The sequence below is a fragment of the Vipera ursinii genome (genome assembly GCF_947247035.1).
Source record: "Vipera ursinii genome assembly, chromosome: Z".
Classification (NCBI taxonomy): Eukaryota; Metazoa; Chordata; class Lepidosauria; order Squamata; family Viperidae; genus Vipera; species Vipera ursinii.
This window is the reverse complement of record NC_139517.1, coordinates 69,093,299-69,120,091: the sequence shown is the minus strand read 5'-3', so window position 1 is coordinate 69,120,091 and position 26,793 is coordinate 69,093,299. Positions and strand designations below refer to the sequence as shown.

At 36.5% G+C, this 26,793-nt stretch overlaps 1 protein-coding gene across 1 annotated transcript in view; it reads left to right on the top strand.

The window, feature by feature from the left end:
* The first annotated feature begins 1,427 nt into the window (after window positions 1-1,427).
* NME8 (NME/NM23 family member 8) overlaps window positions 1,428-26,793 on the top strand; it is a 36,616-nt gene continuing 11,250 nt past the window's right edge. The window contains exons 1-9 of the mRNA XM_083377581.1: window positions 1,428-1,561; window positions 4,883-4,924; window positions 5,019-5,076; window positions 6,617-6,723; window positions 7,712-7,783; window positions 10,358-10,474; window positions 15,821-15,887; window positions 22,308-22,384; window positions 24,791-24,900. Coding sequence (XP_083233707.1) covers window positions 4,892-4,924; window positions 5,019-5,076; window positions 6,617-6,723; window positions 7,712-7,783; window positions 10,358-10,474; window positions 15,821-15,887; window positions 22,308-22,384; window positions 24,791-24,900 — 641 coding nt within the window. The 5' untranslated portion in view covers window positions 1,428-1,561; window positions 4,883-4,891. The remainder of the gene's footprint in view (window positions 1,562-4,882; window positions 4,925-5,018; window positions 5,077-6,616; window positions 6,724-7,711; window positions 7,784-10,357; window positions 10,475-15,820; window positions 15,888-22,307; window positions 22,385-24,790; window positions 24,901-26,793) is intronic.

Here is a 26,793-nt window from a genome sequence, read left to right as displayed (position 1 = left end):
CTTCAGCTTTGTGCAAAAAAAAAAAAGGTGCTAGAACGCCATTCTGAGCATTCTATGAGGAAAAAAAAGCCCTGGATATATCACATATGATTGAAGATTGTAATTAGTTGTGTGTGCACATTCAGCAAGTGTGGTGTATTTGTGCTGGCATTTCTAGGCCTCTTTCCAACCACATCCAGAAAAATTTGTAACAAACATTGGAATTCTTAAGGCCATGTTTGGTATTTCCCAGCAATCTGTTACTGGAAGGAAAAAGCAATCCCTGCTGCATTACTGATCCCAGAGAAGCATTTGCATGTATGCAGGTATCCTTAGGGTGCCATACTTATGGATGAGAAATATTGGTTGCAAAGTTGGCATTTCTGGATGTAATACAGATATTTTGGACTTATTGTTGTTTCTTTTCATGTTTGATATTTTTAAAAATGCATATGCTACTGACTACACTTATGCACATATGTAACATCTTTTGCTAGGATACATGACCACTGCTTTTCCAGAATGTGAAAAGTGAAAGATTGTGACTAAACAAAATTTTAATGTACAGATAATACCACCAGAAATTATTTGAGCCTTTTTAATAAATGTTGTTATTGATGTTAAGCTCACCATGGAAAACATCATATATTGTTATGTATATACTAGGTTAATTATTTAAAGACTGAAGTGCAACGTAACAAGATTCTAAATAATCTATTTTTCAAAACACACAACAGTCCAAACAATAAAAGTAAAGTCCAAATTAAGAATATTTCATTCTTAATAATTGTTTAATTTAAAGTGGTTTAGTTGTAATAGATGGTTAGATTCAAAATAGTTTTCAAGAGTATGTACAAAAGATACTTTTTTTCTAGCATCAGCTAAATTAGACATATTACATTGAGAAAAATGTTTCTTTCCTGTTGGCTTTTTTGAATTAGCTGGATGGCTTGCTTATGTAACCAGAAAGAATAAATACAAGTATTTCTTGTCTTTCGGGGCTGCTCTCATTTAGAGGAGCCCATCTTTTTGTTCAGCTGAATAAAGAGGTAAAGCTTGAAGGCAACTTCTGGTTTCCTGTATTTTTTACCAGCAAAACCTCAGAACCTGCATATCAGTCGCCTGTGGGCAAGTAAATATTCTTGTTAGAGGGGATGAAAAATCTAGTCAGCCTTGATATGATCACAAACAGAAGCTACTTGGAATCCATGCCAGCACAAGCTTAAGCCAAATCCTCTATGGTTCTAGACCAACCTTTCAAATGGGGGTCTTTCTGATGAGAGAACTCAGCTATTGACACAAATACCCTCTCGCTAGATTGAAGCATTTGATGGCTGCTTTTTCTTTACCAGAGCCTTGTATAATCTTACTTTCTCATTCATCCAAAATAACCCTATCTCAGTGTCCCTTTCTCAGGCATACTGTATCGGGTTTGCAAGAAGTAAAAACAAGCCAAAAACCAAGAAATCACACAAGTACAATATATTTGGAATATCCTCTGGAAGAAAAAAAAGCAGACAATAGTTCAAGAAGGATGTCTTAATTCCTTTTCTATACCTGGAGGCTGGGCAAAACTCCTAAGGTAAGTTATCTGAGAGGAAGGCAAGAGAAAGGCCTCTGGTGTATCCTAAGAGATTGGATGTGATTTGATTGCTGTCTAGGCTTTTATTCATACAATAGTTGTGCTCTTTCCTAAGGTTATCACATCATCACCAAGGCAACACTTTTTCTTCCAATATGTTGAGCTCATTTTTATAGGCAAAATGTCCTTCATTCTATAAAATGTGTCTATAAGGCCATCCTTTTGAGCAAAAAGATAAAATAAAAATTATTTTGGGGGAACAGTTTGACATTCAGAATCAAAGTTGTTTTGTAAGTAATTTAAATAGCCAGGAAGGAAGAAATGAAAAAAGGACCTAAAGATTGACCAAGACAAAACCAAGAAATCAAAAAACAAACAACTTCTCAAAAAAAAGTCTTCAGAAAAAATGGTTTTCCTTCCTCTTTCCATTCTAGGTCTTTAGAGACAATATCAGTGACCAATAACCAATCTTATTTTTGTTCTAACATAGATAACAAAAAACAAAGAGAGCAAAACTGGAATCAGAATGTATTGTATAAAACAGTGTGTGTAATTTGTGATATATCAAGCTGAATACAGATTAATAGCCAGTTATGGCTTAAAATAGGTAGAGACTAAATAAACATTCTGGATCTGTTTAGGATTGCAAACACTGGAGAAGTAGGAAGGGTCTGTGAAGTGTCTGGTAAAAAAATAAATAAGAATAATTTTGTCCATTAGCCAATTAATTTTCTTCTTCCACCAAGCAATATTTCCTAACCTAGGTATCTTTCAGATATCAGGATTTAATTTTTCAGAATACAACATGGGTGTGCTGGCTCAGTGGTTAAAGATGGTGAACTTGTCAACTGGAAAGCCCAGGTTCAAGAACTGAGCACTGCACACCAGGATGAGCTCCCATTACTTGCCCCAGCTCCTGCCCAATTAAAAAGCATGCAAATGCAAGAAGGTAAATAGCTACCACATCAGTGGGAAGGTAATAGCGTTACATGCACCTCAGTATATAGTCATGCTGGCCACATGACCATGGAAAGTGTCTTTGGACAACTCTGACTCCCTCAGCTAAGAAATGGAGATGAGCACCACCCTTTAGAGTTAGATACGACTGGACAAGGGAAACCTTTACCTAGGACCATTGCTAAGAATTGTGGAAATTAAAATCCACACAGTTGAGAGCAAGGCATCATTGGACATGCCAGTGTGAAATCCAAGCACATTTAAACATTTATTTGGGCCATACAGTCATTGAGAATGGATCTTAGATGAATCTTACTGAATATTTAGAATTTAAAGCGAATAGAATAGAATAGAATAGAATAGAATAGAATAGAATAGAATAGAATAGAATAGAATAGAATAGAATAGAATAGAATAGAATTGGAAGGAGCCTTGGAGGTTTTCTAGTTCAGCCCCCTGCTCAAGCAGAAGAACCTATACCATCTCAGACAAGTCTCTTCTTAAAAATCTCCAGTGACGGGAGTGCCCACAATTTCTGGAGGCAAGCTGTTCCACTGGTTAATTGTCCTCACTATCAGGAAGTTTCTCCTTAATTCCAGGTTGCTTCTCTCTTTGATCAGTTTCCAGCCATTGTTTCTTGTCCTTCCCTCTGCTGCTTTAGTGAATAACGTGACCCCCCTCTTATTTGTGCCAGCCCCACAAATACTGGAATACTGCTATCATGTCTCCCCTATTTCCTCTTAATCCAGGGGTAGGCAACCTTGGCTCTTTTATGACTAGTGGACTTCAACTCCCAGAATTCCTGAGCCAGCATAGCCAAGGTTGCCTACTCCTGGAGTAGCCAAACCCAAGTCCTGCAGCCATTCTTTGTATGTTTTAGTCTCCAGTCCTTTGATCATCTTAGTTGCTCTTCTCTGAATTTTTTCCAAACTCTCAACATCTTTTTTGTGATATGGTGACCAAAATTGGCTGCAGTATTTCAGATGTGGTCTTACTAGTCTTACTAAGACTATCTCAGATGGGTGGCACAGAAGCCCATAAATGTATAAATGAATATAAATGAAATATAATTCCTTTTATGAATACAAAGAAAAGGAAAAATAGCCTTTCTTAATCTGATGCTTTCCAAATGGGTTAGGGTGATAATCCCCCAATTTCCTAGGAAATGTGGGATTGTAAACCAGTAGTGATTGTAAGCCAGTAAGGTTATGGCAAAAATGGGCAAACCAACTCTATTGTTGGTGATGCATTTATCTCCCTCATGTGGTCCTCCAGCAACACGCACAGCCCAGCAGGTGCCATAACTCCTAATACAGGTAGTCCTCAACCAACAGCCATTCATTTAGTGACTGTTTGAAGTAACAAGGATACTAAAAAAAAGTGACTTACAATCAATAATTGCACTTATGACTACTGCAGCATCCCCTTGCTCCCATGATCAACTGGCATATATTTATGTCAGTTGTGGTGTTCCAGGGTGATATAATCCCCATTTGTTACCATCCTAACGAGTGTCTGAAACAAATTCAATGGGGGAATCTGAATTCACTTAATGATCATGTGATTAATTTAACTGTGGTGATTTGCTTAACAAAAACATGTCAAAAATATCATAAAATTGGACATGACTCATTTAACAACTGCTTTGTTTAGCAACAAAATTTCTGGTCCCAATTGTAGTCACAAGTCGAGGACTACCTGTACTTTGACAACTGTTGTATCTTCTTTCAAGATGTAAATGATTATAATAGCCTTGTTTTCCTTTCTTCAATCTCACAGAAAGAAGGCGAAGCATTCAAGGTTGAGTTTTTTCAGCCATTATGTTTTTCCTGAGTTTTAATCCTTCTCAGTCACTAGCTTGCCAGAGGCCCATCATTTCCAAAACCCTCAAGCCAGGATATCTGGCTTGAGATCCATTCTGCCTGTGTATATCCTCACCTACATATTTTTTTACAGTTGGGATCTATCTAGATGTTCTTTGGTGACCATAGCAACAGTAGGAAAAGCCTGCTCACTCCTGCTCATGTTCCCTCCTGCCAACAGTTTTGCCTTCTGAAGGAGCTATCTTGGATTAATTAATAAGGAGGTATAATGAAAAAAAGATACTTGTACTGTGATTGTATCATGATACATGGCTTTGAAGTACATAAATGTGAAAATTTCTATGGATAGGCTGAGATAATAATGTGTTTGTTTGAAAACGTGTTTCCGCCTCCTTCACTTATCTTCATGTTATTATACTAAGATCTTTGTTAACCTGGTACAAATTCATAGTATAAGCAGGGTGATTTAGATAGAACCCAACATTGAAGCATAGTAATAGTATATTTCCCAATAATTTGAATTTGCTTTATTTCATAACAGAGAATAACAATGGCAAGTAAGAAGAAAGAAATTCAGCTACAGGTATCTTGTTGTTCTGTTAGTTCAATTACCCAACTGTTCTTCAGATAAGCAAACAAATTGAGGAAATAATGTTTTCTGTATGTTTTTACTATAGGCAGTAATACTCAATCAAATACAATGGGATGAGATGCTGCTAAATAAAGGTCTAACAGGTACTTTTTCTATGTTTTTGTACTTCTTACATATTGCTTACATGATGTACTTTTGGCACATGTGTGTTTCACTTTGTGTACCAAATGCAAGCGATTTGCAAGTACATGCTTGTTATAAATTTGGAATGGAACCTCCCCTCCATCTTTGGTAATTTCAAATTGCTTAGCCCAGGGGCAGGCAACCTCGGCTCTTTTATGACTCATGGACTTCAACTCCCAGAATTGCTGAGCCAGCTCAGGGCTAGCCCATCCCTGCAGTTCCAGCCCTTTCAGTGCCAAAGAGAAATTTATGCCTGACACAAAGGGGAACTTTGCTAAACTTAATTATCAACAGAACTAGAACAAGGAAAGAAAGGCACTAGGTTTTTTTCCCCTGCATATCATTATTACAATCTCCTGGAATTGGTTATTTTAATTTTAAACAGATTAGATACAAATATATATATAGGAAAGCTCACATGTACTTTGCATGTCGAATATCTACTGTGCACCTAGAAGAAAAAAGATAGCAAAGTATAGGACAGGACAAAATAAAGCAAAATAAAATTCCTGAAGTCACAAGGGACATGTAACTTTAATATATTTGAATACTTTTTAAACATTTAAATCTAAATTCGCTGTCAACAAATGGCCTTTCTATGCTCCTAATTAGTTCTCTCTGCAACTTTGTCAATTTTCAGTTTTCCATCCCTTTAATACTGAGTGACTTCTATTAGAATTAAATTCAGAAACTCACGTAAGCTATTTCTGTGTAATTTTTCAAACTAACATGATGCTGCAGGAATTAAAATCTATAAATCATAAAGTTGCCAAAGTTGAAAAAATACTATTCTAGAACAACCTTAAGATGTATCAGATCTGTTAAATCTTTCTCATTGCTTATCTTGGAGAAAAATCAAGTGATATGATTGTAGGAAATTCTGGGAGTTGAAGTCTACATATCATAAAGTTGTGAAGGCTGAAAAACACCAAATTAAAGGCAAAAATAAGATAAAATTAAAATCAATTAACCTCAGCCAATTTTCTCTCACTAGAATTTTGTCTTTTGATCAGAATTTCTGGGGATATTTTTCTTTCTTTTTCCTTTTTTTTAAATTTCCAGGTTCTGCAGACTGAAAAAGTTTTAAAAACCCTGCTCTAGATATGTTGGATTATTTAGTCCACCATTTCCTGAGATATCCACTTTAAAAAGCAGGTATTCTGGATATAATAAAGCCAGAAACAGGTTTAACCTCCACTAAAATATGTATTGCTTTATGTTAAGGAGGAATTGTGCAATAAACAATTGCATTCATTAGAAGTCTGACAGTTATTAAGCCTAAAGCACTTGCTGATCTTTGGAACAGGGCTTTGAAGAATTGCAAATGCACCCTTTCTGTCCATTATTGATGTATGATTTTTTTTCTGGAAATCTTAATGTATGTATTATTTCAATTTGAGATCATATCCACATTTTATCCATGGATGAGAGTTCCAGCAAAGGAATCTGTATTGTTATTTTTTTAAAAAAATAGAAATTTGTGTTTCTATGTTTTATCAGTGATAGATGTTTATCAGGCATGGTGTGGACCTTGCAAAGCTGTAATAAACTTGTTCAGGAAGCTAAAAAATGAATATGGTGAAGATAATCTTCTACATTTTGCTGTGGTAAGAATTTGGATAATCAACTAGCTTTTTCTAAACTAGCACCCTCCCTATGAGTTGGATTTCAATTCCCATACCTCCAATGTTAAGTACTTTCTCATACTAAATACGTTGTGGCATTAATACCTCAATTGACCAACAATCTCATTTTGACAGAGAGATTATTGAAAATATTATTATTAAAAAATTTCATAAGCTGAAATTGGGAAGAGGGAATTTAAGACACACAATAGCTTTGTTATGCCCTAGAGATGAGGTGAGATGATGGAGTGACAAAGAACCTGGCTAACCATCCCAATTTAATAAATTTAGTCCATTTAATGAGTACACTCAAAGATATTTTTCACATTTTGGGCAAACAAGAAATGGGTAGAAATTGGCTAAAACAGGGCTTCTTGTTGATACATAGATTTTGAAACTTGAGAAAGGTAAAAGAGTGAACTGTTGTAGGTAAGAAGGGGAATAAAGAAATAAATACTAGAGGTTAGCCTAGATTTACAATGGTGTCACAATCATACATATATTATCCAATCTAAAATTATTTAAAGCATTTAGAATTATATGAAATTAGGGCTGTTTTACCCATAATTAAGTTTTTTTACTATGAGTAGGATAGCAAAATTAAACAGCAGAACAGCATACCCATTTCTTTAGCTTTGTTCTTTTCAGTGGCAACTACAATGGTTAAAATGATGGGATTAATTTTCATTGAGATTCTGCAATAGAAAAAAGAAAAAGAAGCAGTAGACTAAACCAAAACTCTCAATAAATAGGACTAATGAATATTGACTGCAAAAACTCAGGGTGATCATACATAGTTCAAAGAATGAGTTTATATCTCTTTGCTTCCATCTACTGGTCTAGATATTGCAGCCCAAATTCTAGTAAAGCTATAATAAACCACAATAGAGACTCATATGGTGATTGTTACTGTACAATGTGACTTAGGAGAAAAAATATAGCAGATGTATTTGTGTATTATTCATTTAAGGCAGAGGCTGATAGTGTGGTGACCCTGCTCCCATTTAAAGATAAATGTGAACCTGCTTTTCTCTTCTGTTTGGTAAGTGCACCATAATGGGGATGAGAAAAGAACTTTGCATAGGGTGAGTGTGTGTGTTATAACATATGATGTTTTCTTGAATTGTGATGAAATATACAAAAAGAGGACAATAATTCAAAATGGCTGGAATCTTCTGTATCACATATTTATAGAACTGTATATGTGAATATTTGTGCATGCAAATCCCTTTCTATTGTCATACCCTGATGTCTCACAATTCTAGCCCTTATTCCGCTGCCTTTGGCACAATAATCCCAATAAGAAAAGGGTTTCAGAGGAAAAAAATCCTGTAATAATCAACAAAGAATGATTCCAGGTATAATTCAAGGTGCTGGTTGTCATCTTTAAAGCCCTTCATGAGTTGGGAAGGGCCATCTCTTCTCAGTTACATCCATTGATCCACCAAAGCAGGGAGTCGGGGAATGTTGTGGGTCTCCTCTCCAAAGGAAATACATCTTTTCCATGATAGCTCCTTCCCTTTGAAACATCATCACCACAGAGATTAGTCTAGCTCCCACTTTGATACTATTTCTCAAAGCCCTGAATGAGCCTGGGAAACCCAGAATGGGATGGAGCCCATCAAGTGGCTTGACTATGGAGATTCTCAATCATCCAGGTCATAGTTATCCCAAAGATGCTTTTTCACAAGGCAGCTGGACTTTCTTGTTTTTCTTTGAAGACATTTCACTTCTCATCTACTTTCTCAGCTCTAACTGGATGGTGGGGAATGGAAAGATTTATACATTATTTTTTTAAGCCACAGTGAGTCACTGGGAGTAAGTGGGTAGCCATATAAATTTGCTAAATAAATAAACCAAACAGATAAGTGAACATTTATATGCATGGATCTAGAGTTGCACAGTTTAAGTGATTTCTCCACTTTTGTTACTCAAATTTTTGTTAGCAAGCCAAAAAATTTTTTTACACAAATATTTATTTATTTATTAAATTTTTATACCGCCCTTCTCCCGAAGGACTCAGGGCGGTGTACAGGGCAATAAATATCAAAATGTAAATACAAAAGTTAAAAAAGAGATTAAAAAGAATTAAATAATTATGCCCAAAAATACAATACTAAAAATGTGTTAAAACTTATTTAAATCCAACCCCAAACCCATCAGACCAGGCCAGATTGCTCAAATAGATAGGTTTTTAAATCACGCTGGAAGGAGCGCAGGTCGGGGGCCATCTGGAGCTCAACCAGAATGCGGTTCCACAGGTCTGGCGCGCCCACAGAGAACGCCCCCCCTGGGGGCCACCAATCGACATTCTTTGATCGGAGGCACCCTGAGGAGGCCATCTCTGTGGGAGCGCACTGGATGGAGGGAAGTTGATGCCGGCAGCAGGTGCTGCCGTAGGTAATCCGGACCCATGCCATGTAGAGCTTTGTAGGTCATAACCAGCATATGAGCTGCCACTGCTGTGGCTACTGCCTGTAGATGGCCTTGGGCTAGGCTGAAACAGGAAATAAGATTTGTCCTGTGTTTGGGACCAAGCAAGTGCATTCTAAATACTTAACAAACATTTAACACATATCTCCCTTGCTTCTCAGCTAACAAAGAGAGAGCGAGAGCCTGTGGCCTAGGGGTTAAAATAACTGCTTACGATGCAGTCGGCCCAGGTTTGAATCTCAGAAGGGTATGGCTGACTGATGAGAACAAATAAGTTTGAAATGATCATATCTGTCTCCCTTTATTCTTTGTTAGCAAGCCAAAAAACAAATTTACACAAATATGAGCTGCCACTGCTGTGGCTACTGCCTGTAGATGGCCTTGGGCATATATATATAAATCCAGGCCAAAAACTTTCATGAAAACAAAACCACCAGCCCAGAGCTGCAGAAAATTCCACTGCAGAATAAGTTTTTTTTTAATCTAAGAAGGCAGCACTCAGAGATTGGGTCAAGTATTGGTGGTCAATTGCACTTCCACAGTCCCTTGTCACTGGCCATGCTGGGTGGAACTGTTGCAAATCCTAACCATCTGCAGTGTATCCTTTGGTAATCAGGCTGGGAGAAGAAATGCTCCATCTTATATAACAGTTCTTGTATGTTTCCCCCAAGGTCATATCCCTAATTCTTTAGAATTATGAATGAAAGAATGTAAGTTATATGTGAGAGTAGCTGAATGCAAGATTGCAAGATAGCTAGTGATACAGACAGATATAAATATGAAGGTGAAGGTTCCCCCGCACATGCATGCTAGTCGTTTCCGACTCTAGGGGCCAGTGCTCATCTCCGTTTCAAAGCCGAAGAGCCAGCGTTTGTCCGAGAATGTCTCCGTGGTCATGTGGCCGGCATGAGTAGACGCCAAAGGCACACGGAACACTGTTACCTTCCCACCGTAGTGGTCCCTATTTTTCTACTTGCATTTTTACGTGCTTTCGAACTGCTAGGTTGGCAGAAGCTGGGATGAGTAACAGGTGCTCACTCTGTTACGTGGCACTCGGGATTCGACCCGCCAAACTGCCAACCTTCTGATCGACAAGCTCAGCGTCCTAACCCACTGAGCTTAAATTAGTTGATTCAGCCTTAAGACTGAAATAGAATACATGATGAGTATATTTGTTTTTTAGGATGGCAAGATGATAGATATTGTAAGAGGAGCAAATGGACCTCTTCTAAATAGAAAAGTAATAGAATTAATTGAACTAGAAAGAAAAATTGTAGCTGGAGAAGTGAAAAGACCAGAGGTAACTTTTTATTTGGCTGTTTATTTTATATATTTATAAAACATTCTCTTCTCATCTCTATGGGTGGTATGTGTCTTCCTCAAACTTGGGTCCTTTACCAGAAACCTGCAAGTGTAAAGGTTCTGTATAGTATTTTAGATGTTCCAACCCCTGTACTCTTCTGGACAGAGAGTTCTGATGTTGTTCCTGTGTTCCCAGTTTAGGAGTCACAGCTCCAAGTGCTCCTACTATTACTGGGACAATGTTAGCATTTAGTTTCCATATCCTCTCCATATCCTCCTCCAGACCCTGATACTTTTCCAGTTTCATAAGCTCCTTCTTCCTGATGTGGCTGCCCCTTGGCTCTGCTACAGTGTGTACTACCACACTGTTAGGTTGATTGATCAATACCTGCCTGTCCATCTGGATCTGGAGGCCCCAGAGGATCTTAGCCATGTTATTCTCCATGTCCTTTTGTAGAATCTGGGCTTGGGAGGGTGTAGCCTATTCAGATGTCCCTGTATATAACAGCTACTTGGTTGTGCTGCTTAATGTATACTATTTCTACCTGTATCTTACACTCTGCCACTTTGTGTTGGGCTGGCTTTGAGGCTTCTCTGCGTAATTTGCACCTTAGGTCTTTTTAGTATGGTAGAGCCCAGCTTTTATGGATCTGATGCTTAGTGCCCATTCTTGAGCTACTATTAATAGTACCTCAGTGTTGTCTTTAGTCCAGCTCTTTCAGCCATTGGTAACATTTCCCAGTGTCAGCCACTTCAGCTATCTGTTGATGGTACAATACATCCCATGCAGAAACTTGTCTTGACATAGTACTTCCTCTGCTTGATCTTCCTTTCATGTCTGCTCTGCCTCAGGTATTCTCTCAGCAGGCAATCTTGGTGTTTGCTATGTGGCCTTCTATTAGTTCCATCCCATCACCATTAACTACTTTCTATTGGCTACCATCCAGCCACAAATCTCCAATTGAATGACATTCCAATGTCCTTATTGTAGATCAGCAACAGATGGATGAGTGTGTCAATGTCTCACTCACTCTTAGCATATAGCATATATAAAGAAAGCACAGATGATAGTATTTCCACTTTTGAACTTATATGTATATTTAGTTTTTGTGATTAGTTTGCTGGGGGGATTTAAACCTATGCAGAACAGCAGGAGGGACAGTGGATCATCCTGCTATATGCTGCATTTGATGACTAGATATGTTTAGTCTAGTGAAAAGAAGGACTAGGGGTGACATGATAGCATTGTTCCAACATCTAAGCGGCTGCTACAAGAAAAGGGGGTCAACATATTCTCTAAATCACCTGAAGGCAGGACAAGAAGCCTAATCAGGGAGAGAACCAACCTAGAACTTAGGAGAAATTTCCTGACAGTGAAACAATTAACCAGAGAAATAGGCTGCCTTCAGAAGTTATAGATGCTCCATCACTAGAGGTTTTTAACAAGAGATTGGATAGCCATTTGTCTGAAATGGTATAGGGGCTCCTGCTTGGATGGAGGGTTGGAATGGAGGACCTCCAGGGTCCCTTACAACTCCATTGTTCTATTCTATTATTCTGCTATTCTTTCTATGAGTGTGTATCCATTCCATCAAGCCCAAAGTTCAAAATGATATAGGATCTCCCGCCATGGATAGCAGATTGGACTAAAGATCTCCAAGGTCCTTTCCAATACTTTTATTCTATTTTCTATGTCCAGGCCAGGTGCTATCCAGCTTTTCATGTTGATCACCCACCCATGTTGGGTATTTGCTACTCTGATAGTGACTGGGAGATTGTGGAGGTTTGTTCTCAGGTCCTACAGTCACTTTGCCTGGTCTTATGTGTTTTCTCTTTTTCCCATGTGTTCTTCCAGTACTATTCAGTTTTTTGTGTTGGTGGCTTTGCTGTTACTATGTTGTTGCACTGCTGATGGGAGTACATTTTGGATAGTTTTTGGAGAATCAGGCATTTATCTTCTTGACCTCTGCCTACCTACTGTATCTCCTTGGCCTGGTAGCTATTGCTGTGAGTCGTTGTTTAGTGGTTTATGGGACTTTAGGTGGAGTCAGATTCTTATATTTCTTCAGTAGCTGAGTCTTACCCTTAATCTATATACCCATCTATAGTTCCCCCAGCTGAGTAATTTCTCTCCAAGCTGCCTTATCTTAATTTAATTTAATTTCATTTCATTTTCCAGGTGAGAATTATAGTGGTGGTGGTGGTGGTATGTACAGCTGATCTTCTATATTGTGTAGCAAAGCATCTCCAAGATTACATATGCTGTAGTGTAAACCAGTTCATCCTTTAAATTATGGTGGTAATAGTGATATTTATGATGATACTATTGGCATATTCTAGCATCCTATCTAATGGTACTTCTCCACTGAGTCTTGGTAACCAATCTTGAGGATTGATTGTAGCTAGTTTATCCATAAATGTATGCCTCATATCAGTTGCCATGCTCTGAAGGTGGCAGTGATGTTGCAGCTTCAGGTGGTGTTTTATTCTGTATCTTTTTGAATCTGGGATGTAATTAGTTTCTTTTCTGAGTCTTCTTGAGTCTGGGATGTAATGGGAAATTGGTCTGTCTCAAGTTATGGGACCAGATGCTTGCTCAATATGTTGAAGTGTTGAATAACTAGCTGTTTCTCAGCTAATGTGGTTGCAGGTCTTCTGTTAATCCACTTCCCTCATATCCACATTTCTCTCATATATCCCCTCTTGTTAGATCTATTGTTATAGCAGCATTCCATCAATTCCTGGTTCTTGCTTGTCCATATGTGGTTTGTTCTAGTAGCCTACTTATTGTAAGACTGTCAGGGTTCCCCAACATCTGGCACAGACCTTATTAATCCAGGCAATGTCCAAGCCAGCATGATTCTTTTAGTTTTTGGCACTGTTATATGAGATAAGCAGACAAAGTATTAGGGGTCTTTGCCCAAGAACACCTACTGGTAAAGTAGGTACTAGCCAGGTTTCAACCCCTGGTCTCCCATTAAAGGTAGCACTCATCCACTATGCTTACCTTATGCTTATATCTGTTTATTTTATGCTCATCTTATATTTTTATTGCTTTCCTATTAGCATATTTCTCTGTCACAAACCATTCTGGAAGCAAAAGGAACTTTCATGAGCAGAGACCCCTTCCTTCCCATCTATCCTGCACCAATGTCAGATAAAGTTAAATCAGACTTTTTTAATTGAATAAAGCATATTGGCAATAAAGGTAATTTACAGATCGTTTGGGAACAGTAAAATAGAATAGTGCTATTAGCATAGTACTAGTGATAGTTCCAATTTAGATAGATAATTTTATTTCTGCTATTTAAAGAAGAACATTCCAATGTATTATCAGTTTGTATATAGGATCATATGATAGAAGAGAATACATGCAGCACAGGGTTGAAATGTGAAGTCCTTGGTGCTCTCTGAGCTTGTTTGTTATCTTGCAGACATTTCTAATCAAGACATGAAGCATCTGCAAACAAACAACCAAGCTTAAAGAGCACCTAGGACTCCATAGCCCCATACAAATTAACAACAGCAGGCTAAGTTTATAATTAAAGATAATGTCTCTCTGGATAATGATACATAAACATCTACAGCAAGATATTTGCCATTGACTTCTTCCAGGATGTTTGCTAGTTTCATTTTACTTTCCAATTTAGCCTCTGAGACTAATCTGAGATTCTCTGCTGATTTCTCATCCAATTACTTACCAGGTTTTAGCTTTTTCAAGATGAGCAGAAATCAGCAGCAAATTCACAATTAGCACAATTCTAATAACATTAAATACATTCTTTAGAAGGTGCAATACCAAGTTAGGCATATTTTGCATGGAGTTGCTCTGATGTAAATGAAGCTTAGTCAGATCAAATCAAGCTTTATTATGGTCAAAGACCAGCACCAGGGGGGTGGCATATAAGGAATTTAAAAGCATAAAATACAAAATTCAAAAATAAAATTACTTAAAAAGCTAGAAATACTTTTTAAAAAAATCTAAAAAGAGTTTAAAAGAAGTGCAAGAGCAATAAATGAGCATAAAAAAGGATGACAAATCAAATCTAGCACAATACAACATTTCATAATGATAATCTAGGTGTCCATTAAATCTATTGGTTTTAATGAACACCTTAAATATAATTATGGAGTGTTTTGTATAATGAGAAATTTGATTTGTCATGCTTTTTATGCTCATTTATTGCTCTCATACTTAATTAATATCTCTGCCCCCACTCGCCCCATTTAATAACATTTGTTGGAACTTTCACTAAATTGTGAAAAGAGGGAAGCTTCCCAGAAACTCCCATCTAATGTTTTTCAGTTTTAAAAAAAAACATTTTTGGTTGATCCTCCAATGTCAAATATCTTCTGATACTAAATTCAATACATTTAAATTGTTATTCAGTTGCTTATAATTTATGAGTTATTTGAAACCATTGGCTTTAGCCAGGAAGGATCTTGTGACCTAGGATACTGTTTCTCAAACTTAGGAACTTTAAAATTATGCACTTCAAGCAGGCTGAGGAATTCTTGAACTGACACCCACAAATCTTAAAGTTGTCGAAATTGCTGATAATTTTCTAGGCAATCCTTGTCCAGCATAATAATGCAAATGGACCACCAAGAGAGAAGAGAAGAAGGGAAAAATGAAGCAAATTCAGCTATGGATTCCTGGCCTGAAATCAATGGCTAAAAAAGAGACGTATTTTCTTAATTACTGTCTGTCAATGGAAAGGCACACTGCTCTAAAGAGGCTGTTCTATGAAGAAATTTTCCATTGTCCATGAATAGCACCCAACAGAATTTCAATGTGGAATTCAGGCAAGAATGATTCATCTTTCCAGGTTGATCTCAAGAAATACACTAATAGGCTTTGCCTGCTTGGTTGGGAAAGGCAGAGGTTAAAAATCAGAAATCTTTTTCTCTTGTCAGTTTCCTTCTGGGTGAAATAATGATTCTCCTTGGTATTCCTCTTTGGCCTACCAGTGCCCATTCTGCTTGTTATAGTGTTTATCTAAGAAGCAACCTGGATAGAAATCATTTAAGGATAATAAAGGGTGCCAGTCTCTCAACTGCACTGACAGAAGTATGGCCTACTTCCCATTTTTTTCCTTTCCTGTTGATAAAATTTTGCTGGTGGCATGCCATTTCTGCTATTTCACTCCTCAGAGGTTCATATATATAAAAAATCTAGTTGAATTTATTATATATTTTGAAAACTGTGAAAACCTCATCTCTGTAGAAAGCATTTTAAAATTAAAATATATTAAGTCAGATTAGATGTCGAAACTAATAACTGCCGTACAGACCTTTTAAATAAATTCCACCAGAGTTTGACAATGTAAATATTTAATTTTAGATGCCAGAGCTCATGTTTATAGAAGAGAGAGAATCAGAAGAAGAAGCTGAAGAAGAAGAAGCTGGAGGTGAGTCTTACTCTATGAAAGCTATGGGATAGCAACACAATTATACAGTTGTTCATAAACAGGATGGCCTGTTTGAAATATTTTGGTGAAAAAATGGTTTGAAACAGCAAATACTTGTCAACCATCCCATTTGGCACTTTCAACAAAAGAAATTCCTGCCTCTTTAGATTGACCAAGAGTGTTGCTTTATTGAAAAATCCATATAGGCAGAAGCAAAGTCAGTTCTGGGATTTCCAGACAAAAACACACCTAGGTAACTCCTCTCTTCGCCTCTGGGCCTACCATAATTCATAATTCACCAACTGAGTTCAATTCTTTTGCTTTGGGAAAAATTTTCTCCTCCAGTCAAACATTCTTCATGACTTGGCCTTAGTAGATAATGTTTTTCAGGCACCAGAAGACTCTCTTGCATTCCATAGCCTCTCCCCCTTGCCCTCAGGAATTCACCACCCTCCCCTGTAACTGTTTGGCAAAGCTGCGAGTGAAATCAAGTGCAGGCAACTATGGACTTGAGTCAGGTTTGACAGTATTGTAGGTTTTAGGATGGCATCCATAGAGGAGTCAAAGATTGTGGATGTGATCAAAGGGCCATTTTTTAAATGTACATCATGCACATGATTGATTGATTGAGTACGTGAGTGAATCAGTGAGTGAGTCAGTGATTATGTGGCATGATGATATTGTTGACTTTTAATGACCCTATAGACATTTTTTCCCTTGATCTATCCCCATTCTGGTTCTTATGCTCTTCCAATAGCCCTACTATTGCCACTGAGTCCATCCACCTTACTGTTGGTTGTCCTCTTCTGTCTCCTTCCACCTTTCCCAGCAGTCACACTTTCTCCAGACACCTACGTCTTCATGTAGTATATATAAAATAGAATAATTTGAGCATGATTATTTGTGCCTCAAGTGAGAATTATGGATTGATTTATTTGATGATTCACTGATTTGTTTTCTTGGCTCTCCACAGTATGCTTAGGAATCTTCTCCAGCACAAACTTCAAAAGAATTAATGCTTTTCCTAGCTTGTGTCTTCCAAGAGCAACTTTTGTTTCCATAGAGTATCATAGAGAATAACAGGGCTTGCACTGTTTGGATTTTTGTAGTTATAGTCACATTGTAGCATCTGAATATCCTTTCCAAGACCTTCATAGCTGTTCTACCAAGTGTTAGTTTGTGGTGCATTGCTTGTAGTACATTTACTGTTGATGTTTGATCCTAAAAGGCAGATCTTCCTTGTCAGTTTTAAAGCTTGCTTGTTCGTTAATTCATTCATTCATTCATTCATTCATTCATTCATTCATTCAATTTATTGGCCATCCATCTTGCCACAGTGCTTCTGTTTTTGATCACAGGTTATCCAATTTCACACACCTAAACATTTTCTGCCAAAATACAGAATTATGCTGTTTTATGGTGAGACCATAACAAAATATCTGGCTTAAAAAATCAGATTTAAAGATACTGTTATGAAAATATGATAGTATTACTTCATATCAAGGTTACTGAAATCTGGTGGAAGGAAGCAAAAAAGAAATATATATCATATAGTGAAGATACATCATATTTTTAGAATCCAGCCATGGCATTACATTTTCAATACCATCCTTAGCAAAATCTATCTTTCTTAAACAGTTAGATGATTGTAAGGACCTGCCTCAACTAGATCTCCCAAGGAAGCAGAACTCTTGAAACAGGCATTGTTTTAAAAGGAACTTTTATTGAGAGTTAGTGATAGCAGGAAGGCAAAGCAAGGTTTGAATATTTTGCATGTGAAAGATTACATCAAAGAGCCCATTCAAGTCTCTTCCCCCCCAACATCCAACTGTCCATTTGAAATCCAGCCAATCCACAGGTACTAGGTTGTTTTGAGAACCTAGTGATTTAGTACCCTTTCCAAGGTTTCTCTCAGTTTTGTTTCCCAACAGTCCCAGGCTCCATCATCTGGAGATAAGACTGATATTTTCAAGCCACATTCCTTTCACACAGAAGGAGGGCAAAGAAGAGCAAAGCAAATACAATCCCCCTCCCAACAGAATGGCAGACCTTGAAAAAATATATACATAGTCATAAGCAATAAACTGTAAGCAAATCTATTTAAGGGGTCCTGACAATGATTTTAATATTGCCTCTCACAAAAAAGTCAATTTGCAATGCTTTAGAGAATTAAGAAGGAGACAATTTACTTGGGAAGGTATGGTACATACCTTTACATACATGTATCTATACATGCCCATCATTGTCCCTTTAGAATGGACAATACACAAACTACTGTGAAGTAATAATCAAAAGAAATTGAAGGTAGGAGAAAGAGGAATCTGTGTAAAACTCTTTTACCCAGCAAATATCTGGCAATTTCTAAAGCTCTCCAAATATTTTTATCCTTGCAAAGCCTCTTTACTTATATTATATCCATTCATTTATAGATTACTTATTTTGTTCTTTAAATGTCTATATTCTTCATATATAGCATGTTTTCCATGAACAAAATTTATTTATTTGTTAATATTAAAGACTTTTTAATAACATTTGTTAATCAGAAAAGATAATACCAAATTCCTAATTTCAAAGCTAATCAAGACTTTCTTGATCTTCTCCATCCATTCAGTCTTCCTTCATATACAAGGGCAATTTGGAAATAAACCTCCATTTGAGCATGTAGGAGAAATAGGCAGGGATAGTCTATGGTGCCCTGCACAGTAGTTCAGTACACAGTGAGGAGTGGAAGGAGAAGGTTGTGTTGCATTTGACTCGTCCACTAGATCAATTGAAAATGCACCTTGCCATAGAAAATCCTGCCAAATGTGAAGTGCATGCAGTAATACCATTCCTGTGTGCAAAAAAACTTTCAGCAGCTATGATTCATCATGAACTGTGTAATGTTTACAGACCAAACATGATGAATGAAGGTGTCGTACATCAATGGTGTCACATGTTTAAAGATGGACAAACTGATGTGCATGATGAGAAAAGAAGTGGCTATCCATCTGTAGTCAGCGATGAACTCATACAGGAAATTGAGAAAAAGGTCCATGAAGGTCATCGGTTCATGATATCTGCACTTTCTTTACATTTTCCCCAGATTTCTTAGACTGTTTTGTATGAGGTAGTGACAGAAAATTTGGGATACCACAAGGTCTCTGCTCATTGGGTACCAAAACTCCTTTCTGAGAAACACAAAAGACACCAAATAGGTTCCGCTTTGGACTTTCTCACATGTTATGCTGAGGAAGTAGAACAATTTCTTAACAGAATTGTGACCGGCAATGAGACCTGGGTGTCATACATGAACCCAATCAATGGTGTGGTGTCATACCCACTCATCAAAGAAACCCAAAAAAGCTTGGCAAGCATTGTCTGCCAGAAAGGTTATGGCAACAGTATTTTGGGATGCCAAAGGAGTACTGCTAGTGAAGTTCATGGAGTGTGGTTCGACCATCAGTTCAGAAATCTACTGTGAAACATTACAAAAACTCAGACAAACCATCCATAACAAGCATCGGGGCATGCTGACTTCTGCTGTGGTGTTGCTTCACGATAATGTTTGCCCACACACTGCTAGATGCATCCAAGAACTTTTGAAGAGTTCCGTTGCAATGTTTTTGATCACCTCCCTTATAGCCCAGATTTGGCACTGAGTGACTACCACTTCTTCAGGTACATGAAACAGTGGTTTGCATTGCACAACTTCAACGATGACAATGCACTTCATGATGCCGTTACAAGGTGGCTTCATTCCCAGGTGGAAGATTTTTGCAGAAGGAATTTCAAACCTTGTAAGACGTTATGACAAGTGCCTCATTTTGAATGGCAATTAAGTCAGAAAGTAATGTAATGTAGTTTTCTAATGTGTATAATAAAAGTTCTGTATTTGCGAGGTTTATTTCCAAATTGCCCTTGTACTTGTTTTTTGGTGTTATTTATTGCAAATGTAACTGAAGCAATCAGTACAGAACCCCCAAGATGTTGATATAGCAACCATGACTCTTGATAGAGGTTCTAAATTGCATACATGTTATAGGTATAAACTAGCAGTAGTTTAGGATATAGATCAAAAAAACCTTTTTCATTTTTTTTAAAATCTTGCATATTTCATATATAGTAAGCACTTCAGTTATACATATACCCTTTTCACAATCTGATTGTACAGTTTTGATGCCCACCTGTACACACACATATCTTGCATACATCTGATCTCATTTGGGGTGTTTGGCAACCAGCTTGCATTTACAGCCATTTGCAGCATCCTGCATGACCATGGTTTTTGCTTCACAACAGCAACATTTGCCTAATGACTGTCATAAAATGTTCATAAAATTGGATGCAGTCATGTGGTAACTCACTTAACAACTCCCACAACTTACAACTATAGTTCCAGGTTCAGTTACAGTCATAAGTCAAGGAGTACTTGTAATGACTGAACTGATGGAATGGGAATGATCTCAAGGAAAGGAAACTCTTGCTTAGTTGAATGTGTTTCCTGTCTTTTCTTTTTCAAATCTAGCACATATACTTCAAATAACCAAAATTAATTTTTCAGTGTTGCTTTTTTGTTGTGGCTAGGTATTATTAATGAATGAATATATATGGTAAAGAATAATGCGTTATTTACTCTGCTGGGAAAATCAGACTAATTATGAATGTGCTCAAGAACACCTTTCTGGATGTTATTTGTTTCTTATTGGTATCTGTTTTGGGGAAGGAAAATTTGTTGTGCATAGCTTTTGGGATGCCATTCTGTCAGAAGCCGGGCTTTTTTTCTCATAGAATGCTCAGAATGGCGTTCCAGCACTTTTTTTTTTTTGCACAAAAGAAAGCTCCCTCTATTGGCTTTTGAAAGCCTATTGCACTGGTAGGCAATCTTGGCTCTTTTTTATGACTCGTGGACTTCAACTCCCAGAAATCCTGAGCCAGCCACTCTGAGGGGAAAGAGAGAAGTTTCCTAGCTGAGCCATGGTGGCTCAGGAATTCTGGGAGTTGAAGTCCTTGAGTCATAAAAGAGCCAAGGTTGCCTACCCTGAACTAGAGGAGGACATTAAAATTATTTACAAGGTTACTTCTTTAGGAACTAAACTTTTAGAATCTAAAACAGCTAATTCAAAAAAGCCAACAGGAAAGAACCTCACATTTTTCATCTGCTTCTGTCTTTTGGAAGGCAAAGTTAGATAACAAAATAATCTAATGAAAAAGTAAAATTATTAGCTAAATACTAAGCTAGCATTTCTTTAGTGAAATTGATGTCCTATTGTTAGAATAGCAACAGTAGTAAATAATAAGTACACTTAAAGATATACATTTTAGAAGGTGTACATTAGAAGATGCAAATCCCAAGAAGATATAAATTTCTCCTAAAGTGTATTTATGAGAAATTTAATTGTTTCCTAAAGACCTAATTAGCTATTTTGCATTCATGTAATCTGTAACCAGATGAAGCCAAAGAACTTGTTCTGGCTATGTAAACTGTATCTTTCCATACATACCGAGAATATGTATGTTTCAAAAATGACTAAGAAATATGCTTGGATTTCACATAACCATAGTGGCTGCTATTCAGCCACTATCTTCTTTTCCAGTTTTCTGTGTGATTGAGAAAAGATGTCACTGTCTTGAAAGTTACTTTAATCCAGTGTTTCCCAAATATTTTCCTTTATTATGCAAAACTGCTTTTCAGAAGTTTTATCATACTTCAAGAACTGGTTGTAGCCAAACTTGGAATACTGCATCCAGTTTTGGTCACCATGATGTAAAAAAGATGTTGAGACTCTGGAAAGAGTACAGAGAAGAACAACAAAGATGATTAGAGGTCTGGAGGCTAAAACATATAAGGAACGGCTGCTGGAATTGGGTATGTCTAGTTTAATGAAGAGAAGGACTAGGGGTGACAGGATAGCAGGATATCTCAGGGGCTGCCACAAAGAAGAAGGAGGCAAGCTATTCTCCAAAGTGCTCGAAGGCAGGACAAGAAGCAATGGATGGAAACTAATCAAGGAGAGAAGCAACCTAGAACTAAGGAGAAACTTTCTGACAGTTAGAACAATTAACCAGTGGAACAACCTGCTTCCAGAAGCTCTGAATGCTCCAACACTGGAAGTTTTCAAGAAGAGACTGGGCAGCAATTTGTCTGAAATGGTATAGGGTTTCGTGCCTGAACAGGGGGTTGGACTAGATGACATCCAAGGTCCCTTCCAACTTTACTACTATTATGATTATGAAAAGCATTTGTTTTATGTAATAATTGTGGGATCCTGCCAAAGTATTTAATTACTAAATTTCCATAAATAATTGCAGACAAATAAATTGGTCTCAGACACAAATAGTTCAATGACAGTTCTTTTTAGAGTAGCAAATAAACAAATAAACATTAAGTGCTTATAATTGTTATACAGCTTCCTAAATTAATTATTGCTTTTCTTTTAGAGGAGGAAAAATGTATGGTTGTCATTATAAAACCTGATGCTGTTTCAGAAGGAAAAGTTGAAGAAATTAAGCAATTGGTGAGCATAAAAACACACATACAATTTTAAATGAGAATAGAAGAAATTTGCTAAACTGAATCCATAAAATTTCATGAATCCCCTGAGCTGAGCAGAAGATACATTGTCATGTCAGTTTATTGTGAGCCATGCCAAAGCTTTTTAAGAGCCCAAGTAAACTGTCCTACATGGCAGTTTTGCTGCTCTTACATGCATCATGGAATGACTGCTATGACATGGATGAGATACCTAAGAATGGGCCAAGGCTTTAATCATGCAGGGATTATTTTTATTTAGTGACTCCTTTTACCCCCTCCCACTCACATCAACAAATCCCCTTCTCTACTGTAAAAAGGGTATTTGATTAGCAATGCCCTTTCTTAATAGGGTAGTTTAGTTCAGACACTGGATACCCTAATATCCAGACTATTTTAATATGTTTTCTGTAATGTTACCATGTATTAGAAGTTATTATTGTACAGAATGCAGCAGCCAGATTGCTGAAATAAGCACCTTATTATGCACCTATTAGTGTTGGAGTTCCTGCATTGGCTACATATTAGCTATTGAACCAAGTCAAGGTTTTTCTAAGGGGATTCAAAATTCTAACCATTATGTTTGTTGCCTGTTAAAACTACCAGATCGGGAAAATACTAAGATCATTGGAAAAGTCATTATTGTGACTTACTGCCAGATGTGACAGCTGCTTTTTAGGAATGCTCTTCTCTCTGGCATTCAGGAGGTAGCACCCTTGAAGTGTTTTGTCAGCTCCTAAAGTGCAGTATTGTTTAAAATCATTTTTGTAATGGACTGCAGTAAAGCTATTGAATAAATAAGATAATTAATAAGTCATATATAAGGGAAGATGTGGCTGACTTTGAAAAACTATGACCTGATTAGTATTTAGATGAGAGACCACCCAATAATTGTGAGCTGTAGGGTAGTGAAAAAAGAAGCTGGAAGAACAAAATGAAATTTAGTGTTTAAAAAAATGTAAATCCAGAGAACTTTTACCTTTTTAGTGAGGTGTTCATGAAAGTCTGTATCCAAACATACACACCACTTATGTAAAATAAAGTTTATGGCCAAACTATATGATGGATTACTTACCAAGTAAACATAATATACTTTGCATACATAATATACCATAAAGGCTTATTGAGTGCTGGAGAGACCAACAATAATAGAAAATGAAGAAGCTAAAGTGCTCTGGGGCTTTAAAATTCAAACAGACCAGCACCTGCCACATAACACCCCAGAGTTAACAATTGTCAGTAAGAAAGAAAAGTCTGGATAGTGGATGTGGCTATATTTGGAAACAGCAGAAAAGAAGGGAAAGAATTGGAGAAGATAACAAAATACAAATACCTGCAAATAAAAATAGTACAGTGGTTTGCTTTTGTCCTTTTGTGGAGCATATGCTTAATTTTCAAATTGGCTCTACACCAAGAAATTGGGGAATCTCTCCCGCCTGATACTTATTTTGTAAAATTCTATCAATGTAGTGGTTTAATAAAAAATTCCATTGGCTGTTTAATTCAATGTCAAAGGTTTAAAGTTTTCCTTTATCCTTCCTTCTATATGCATGTTAGTCATGATACAGAAAAAGTTCTGAACGTAGAGCACCAGAAATATAAAACAAAACAAAAAAATGGCCATGCTCTAAGTCTAAGTAATAGCTTATCCAATTTACCCCTTGCTCTATAATCCAATTGCTATTCAAAACTTCCCCAGAACTGTCCTGATTTTGGCTTTGAACTGTATTTTGCCAGTTCTCAGAATGCAGAACCTTGTTAAGCATTCTAATAAAATCATTGCCAACTCTAGCAATGGAAACTTTTTTTCAGTCTCCATTTCAATGAGCAACAAAGATTATAACAATTTAAACACCTTCAAACACTGACCCTGTATGCCCATTTCCCACCAATTATTAATTTAAATGAAAAGAATCTTGTTCTCCTGCAGTACATGGAATATGCACATTTAAAAAGTACCTGTGTCCTACCTCCATATTAAATGTTTTAGGAGCAGCATTCTTTGTGCAAAATCCAATGAATGTATAAACATTATTAAACTTGGGAACTGATAACTTTATTGGCACAATCACATTATCTAATAGTTTGCCTCTGGGTTACTAACCATAGGAAAAAGATTGGGTTGTTAGATGTGGGATGCAATAGAAAGAAAGCAAAAAAGTTTCAAGGGCATTTTTAATCGTAAGAATAATTGGTATCCCTGGTTTATTAAGGGATATATTTCTTTTCTTTAGAAAATAAATCCGTTTAAGGCTTTGGTAAGATGTACATTTATTTAAATTTAGTTAACAGATTTCTTAAATAATTGGTTAATTAAAAAAACCTTTGAGAACTGAAACAAATAACCCATTTCCCCCTTTTTAAATATACTTGCATTTTTCTACAACTGAAGATTATTGAAACGGGCTCCAACATTCTTGCAGAAGAGAAGAAGGTTTTAACTGATGAGCAAGTTAGGAATTTTTATGAAAGCAAATCGGAAGAGGTAATAAGCTCAAGAAGGTGGGGAGGTGAGGGCACAGTTACTATTAAAATATAAAAGGCTTTCACTGTAGAGGGAAGTATTGTTCATTGTAATTACTGAAAATATTTATGATATAAATTGCATGTTAATATAGCTGTGAAAGCTCAATCACATCATGCCTTGTAAATAACCCAGAAGTTAACACCATATGAATATTTTTTTTCTCAGACTTCCTTCCCAATAGTGACTTAAAGTGTCTTCTTCCAGAATCATGAACAATCATTGTTCTGATATAACAGTAATGAGGACAAGTTTTCCATCATTTCAACAATGGCTGGGTGATGTTAAAAAAACATTATAATTCACTAATGGAGAAATGCTTCAATGCCAGAGCTTGATGTTTTGGTTCTTTGGTTTGAAAGTCTCACTAGATGCCTTTCAGATTTCCCAACTCAGCATCACCAAAAGCAATTGTGTCAATTGAAAAATATTTGGATAGAGGCAGTTGATGCCTGCAGGTATTCTTGGCACCTCAACACCCCAATTAGGGACAAAATATGTCCTTTCTTTGCACATCACTCTTCTACATGTCATTAATGTAGCACTTCAAATAATGTAACATTTGGAAGGCAAACCATTCTCATATTAATATAGCTTACAAGCATCTACCAATTCCTTATCTATATTGATGGCATAATCATTCTCATTTCTAATATCTTGTCTTATAATATTGTTGAAGAAGCATAGGTGCTCTTTGGGATACTAGCCTACTCATCATTTTTTTCTATTTTATCCATACAATACGATTCTAAAGTTTGCTTGGTCAAATATACTCCATTATACAGTATAAATATAAATTGTCATCAATAGCTACAAATTTTAATTTTGATTTTCTTGTTTTTTTATTGCTATACTGTATATGCTTCCATTTCCAGCTATGTTCACATTTTTTGTTTGTTTATTTGTTTCAAATATCATGTATTTGATTCCCTGGTTTTTTGTTGCTAACTTGAGCACTATAATCCATGGCCTGAGAGAGGTATGTAAACTGACTGCTTCCTGAATTGTTGAACTGAGAGCCACTATGCTAATTATAAAATATCTAGAATTTTTAAACAATCTTAAATTTAGAGTACTATTATAAACATTTCTTATCAGTTTATTTTAATGCATACAATTCTGTGTATTCAACCTACTTGTTCATCAACAGCCAATATATATATATATATATATATTGGCACATGTGAGAGCCAGCATGATATAAAAGTTAAGATATTAGAGAAGAATCAGGGAGTGATGCCCTTGGAAGAAAACTAAAATATAAATATAACAGATAATATGAACTAAGAATGAAAAAAAGAACGCTCTCTTTCATTAACATTAATTCATTTATTCTTTATCATTAACATTAACATTCATTTTTAACCAAGAACTACTACACAGTGCAATTATCATATAACTAATCCATGTGTTAAAACCTAAACATATTCTCTTCTATAACATATTCTACCCCTATATTTTCTTTCATCAATTGTGCCTTGCATCCTTCTTCCCTCTATAAAGTTGTAGTATTTTTGACTATAGTCATTGTTAGATATGAAGCACATAATCTGTTTGCTATATTTGATAGGAAATATTAATTTCTTTTGTGGTTCTGTTGCCATAGGTGTTGAAGAGTGATATCTGATTCTGGGGATGTATGCTGATATGAAAGTTACTGCCCCTGCTTTTTAAAAAATTTTAATATTTTAATTTTAGCTTTGTTCTTAATTCTGTTTTATCTTTGGGGCTTTTTGATGTTTTTATATCAATTTTTATGTTTATATTGTAAACTGCTATGGTCACTTAGTGAGATTGGAGGTATAGAAATGTGTTCAACAAATGAACAGTATAGGGCCGTGATGGTATGCAGAGCCCTCTCTGTGGGCATG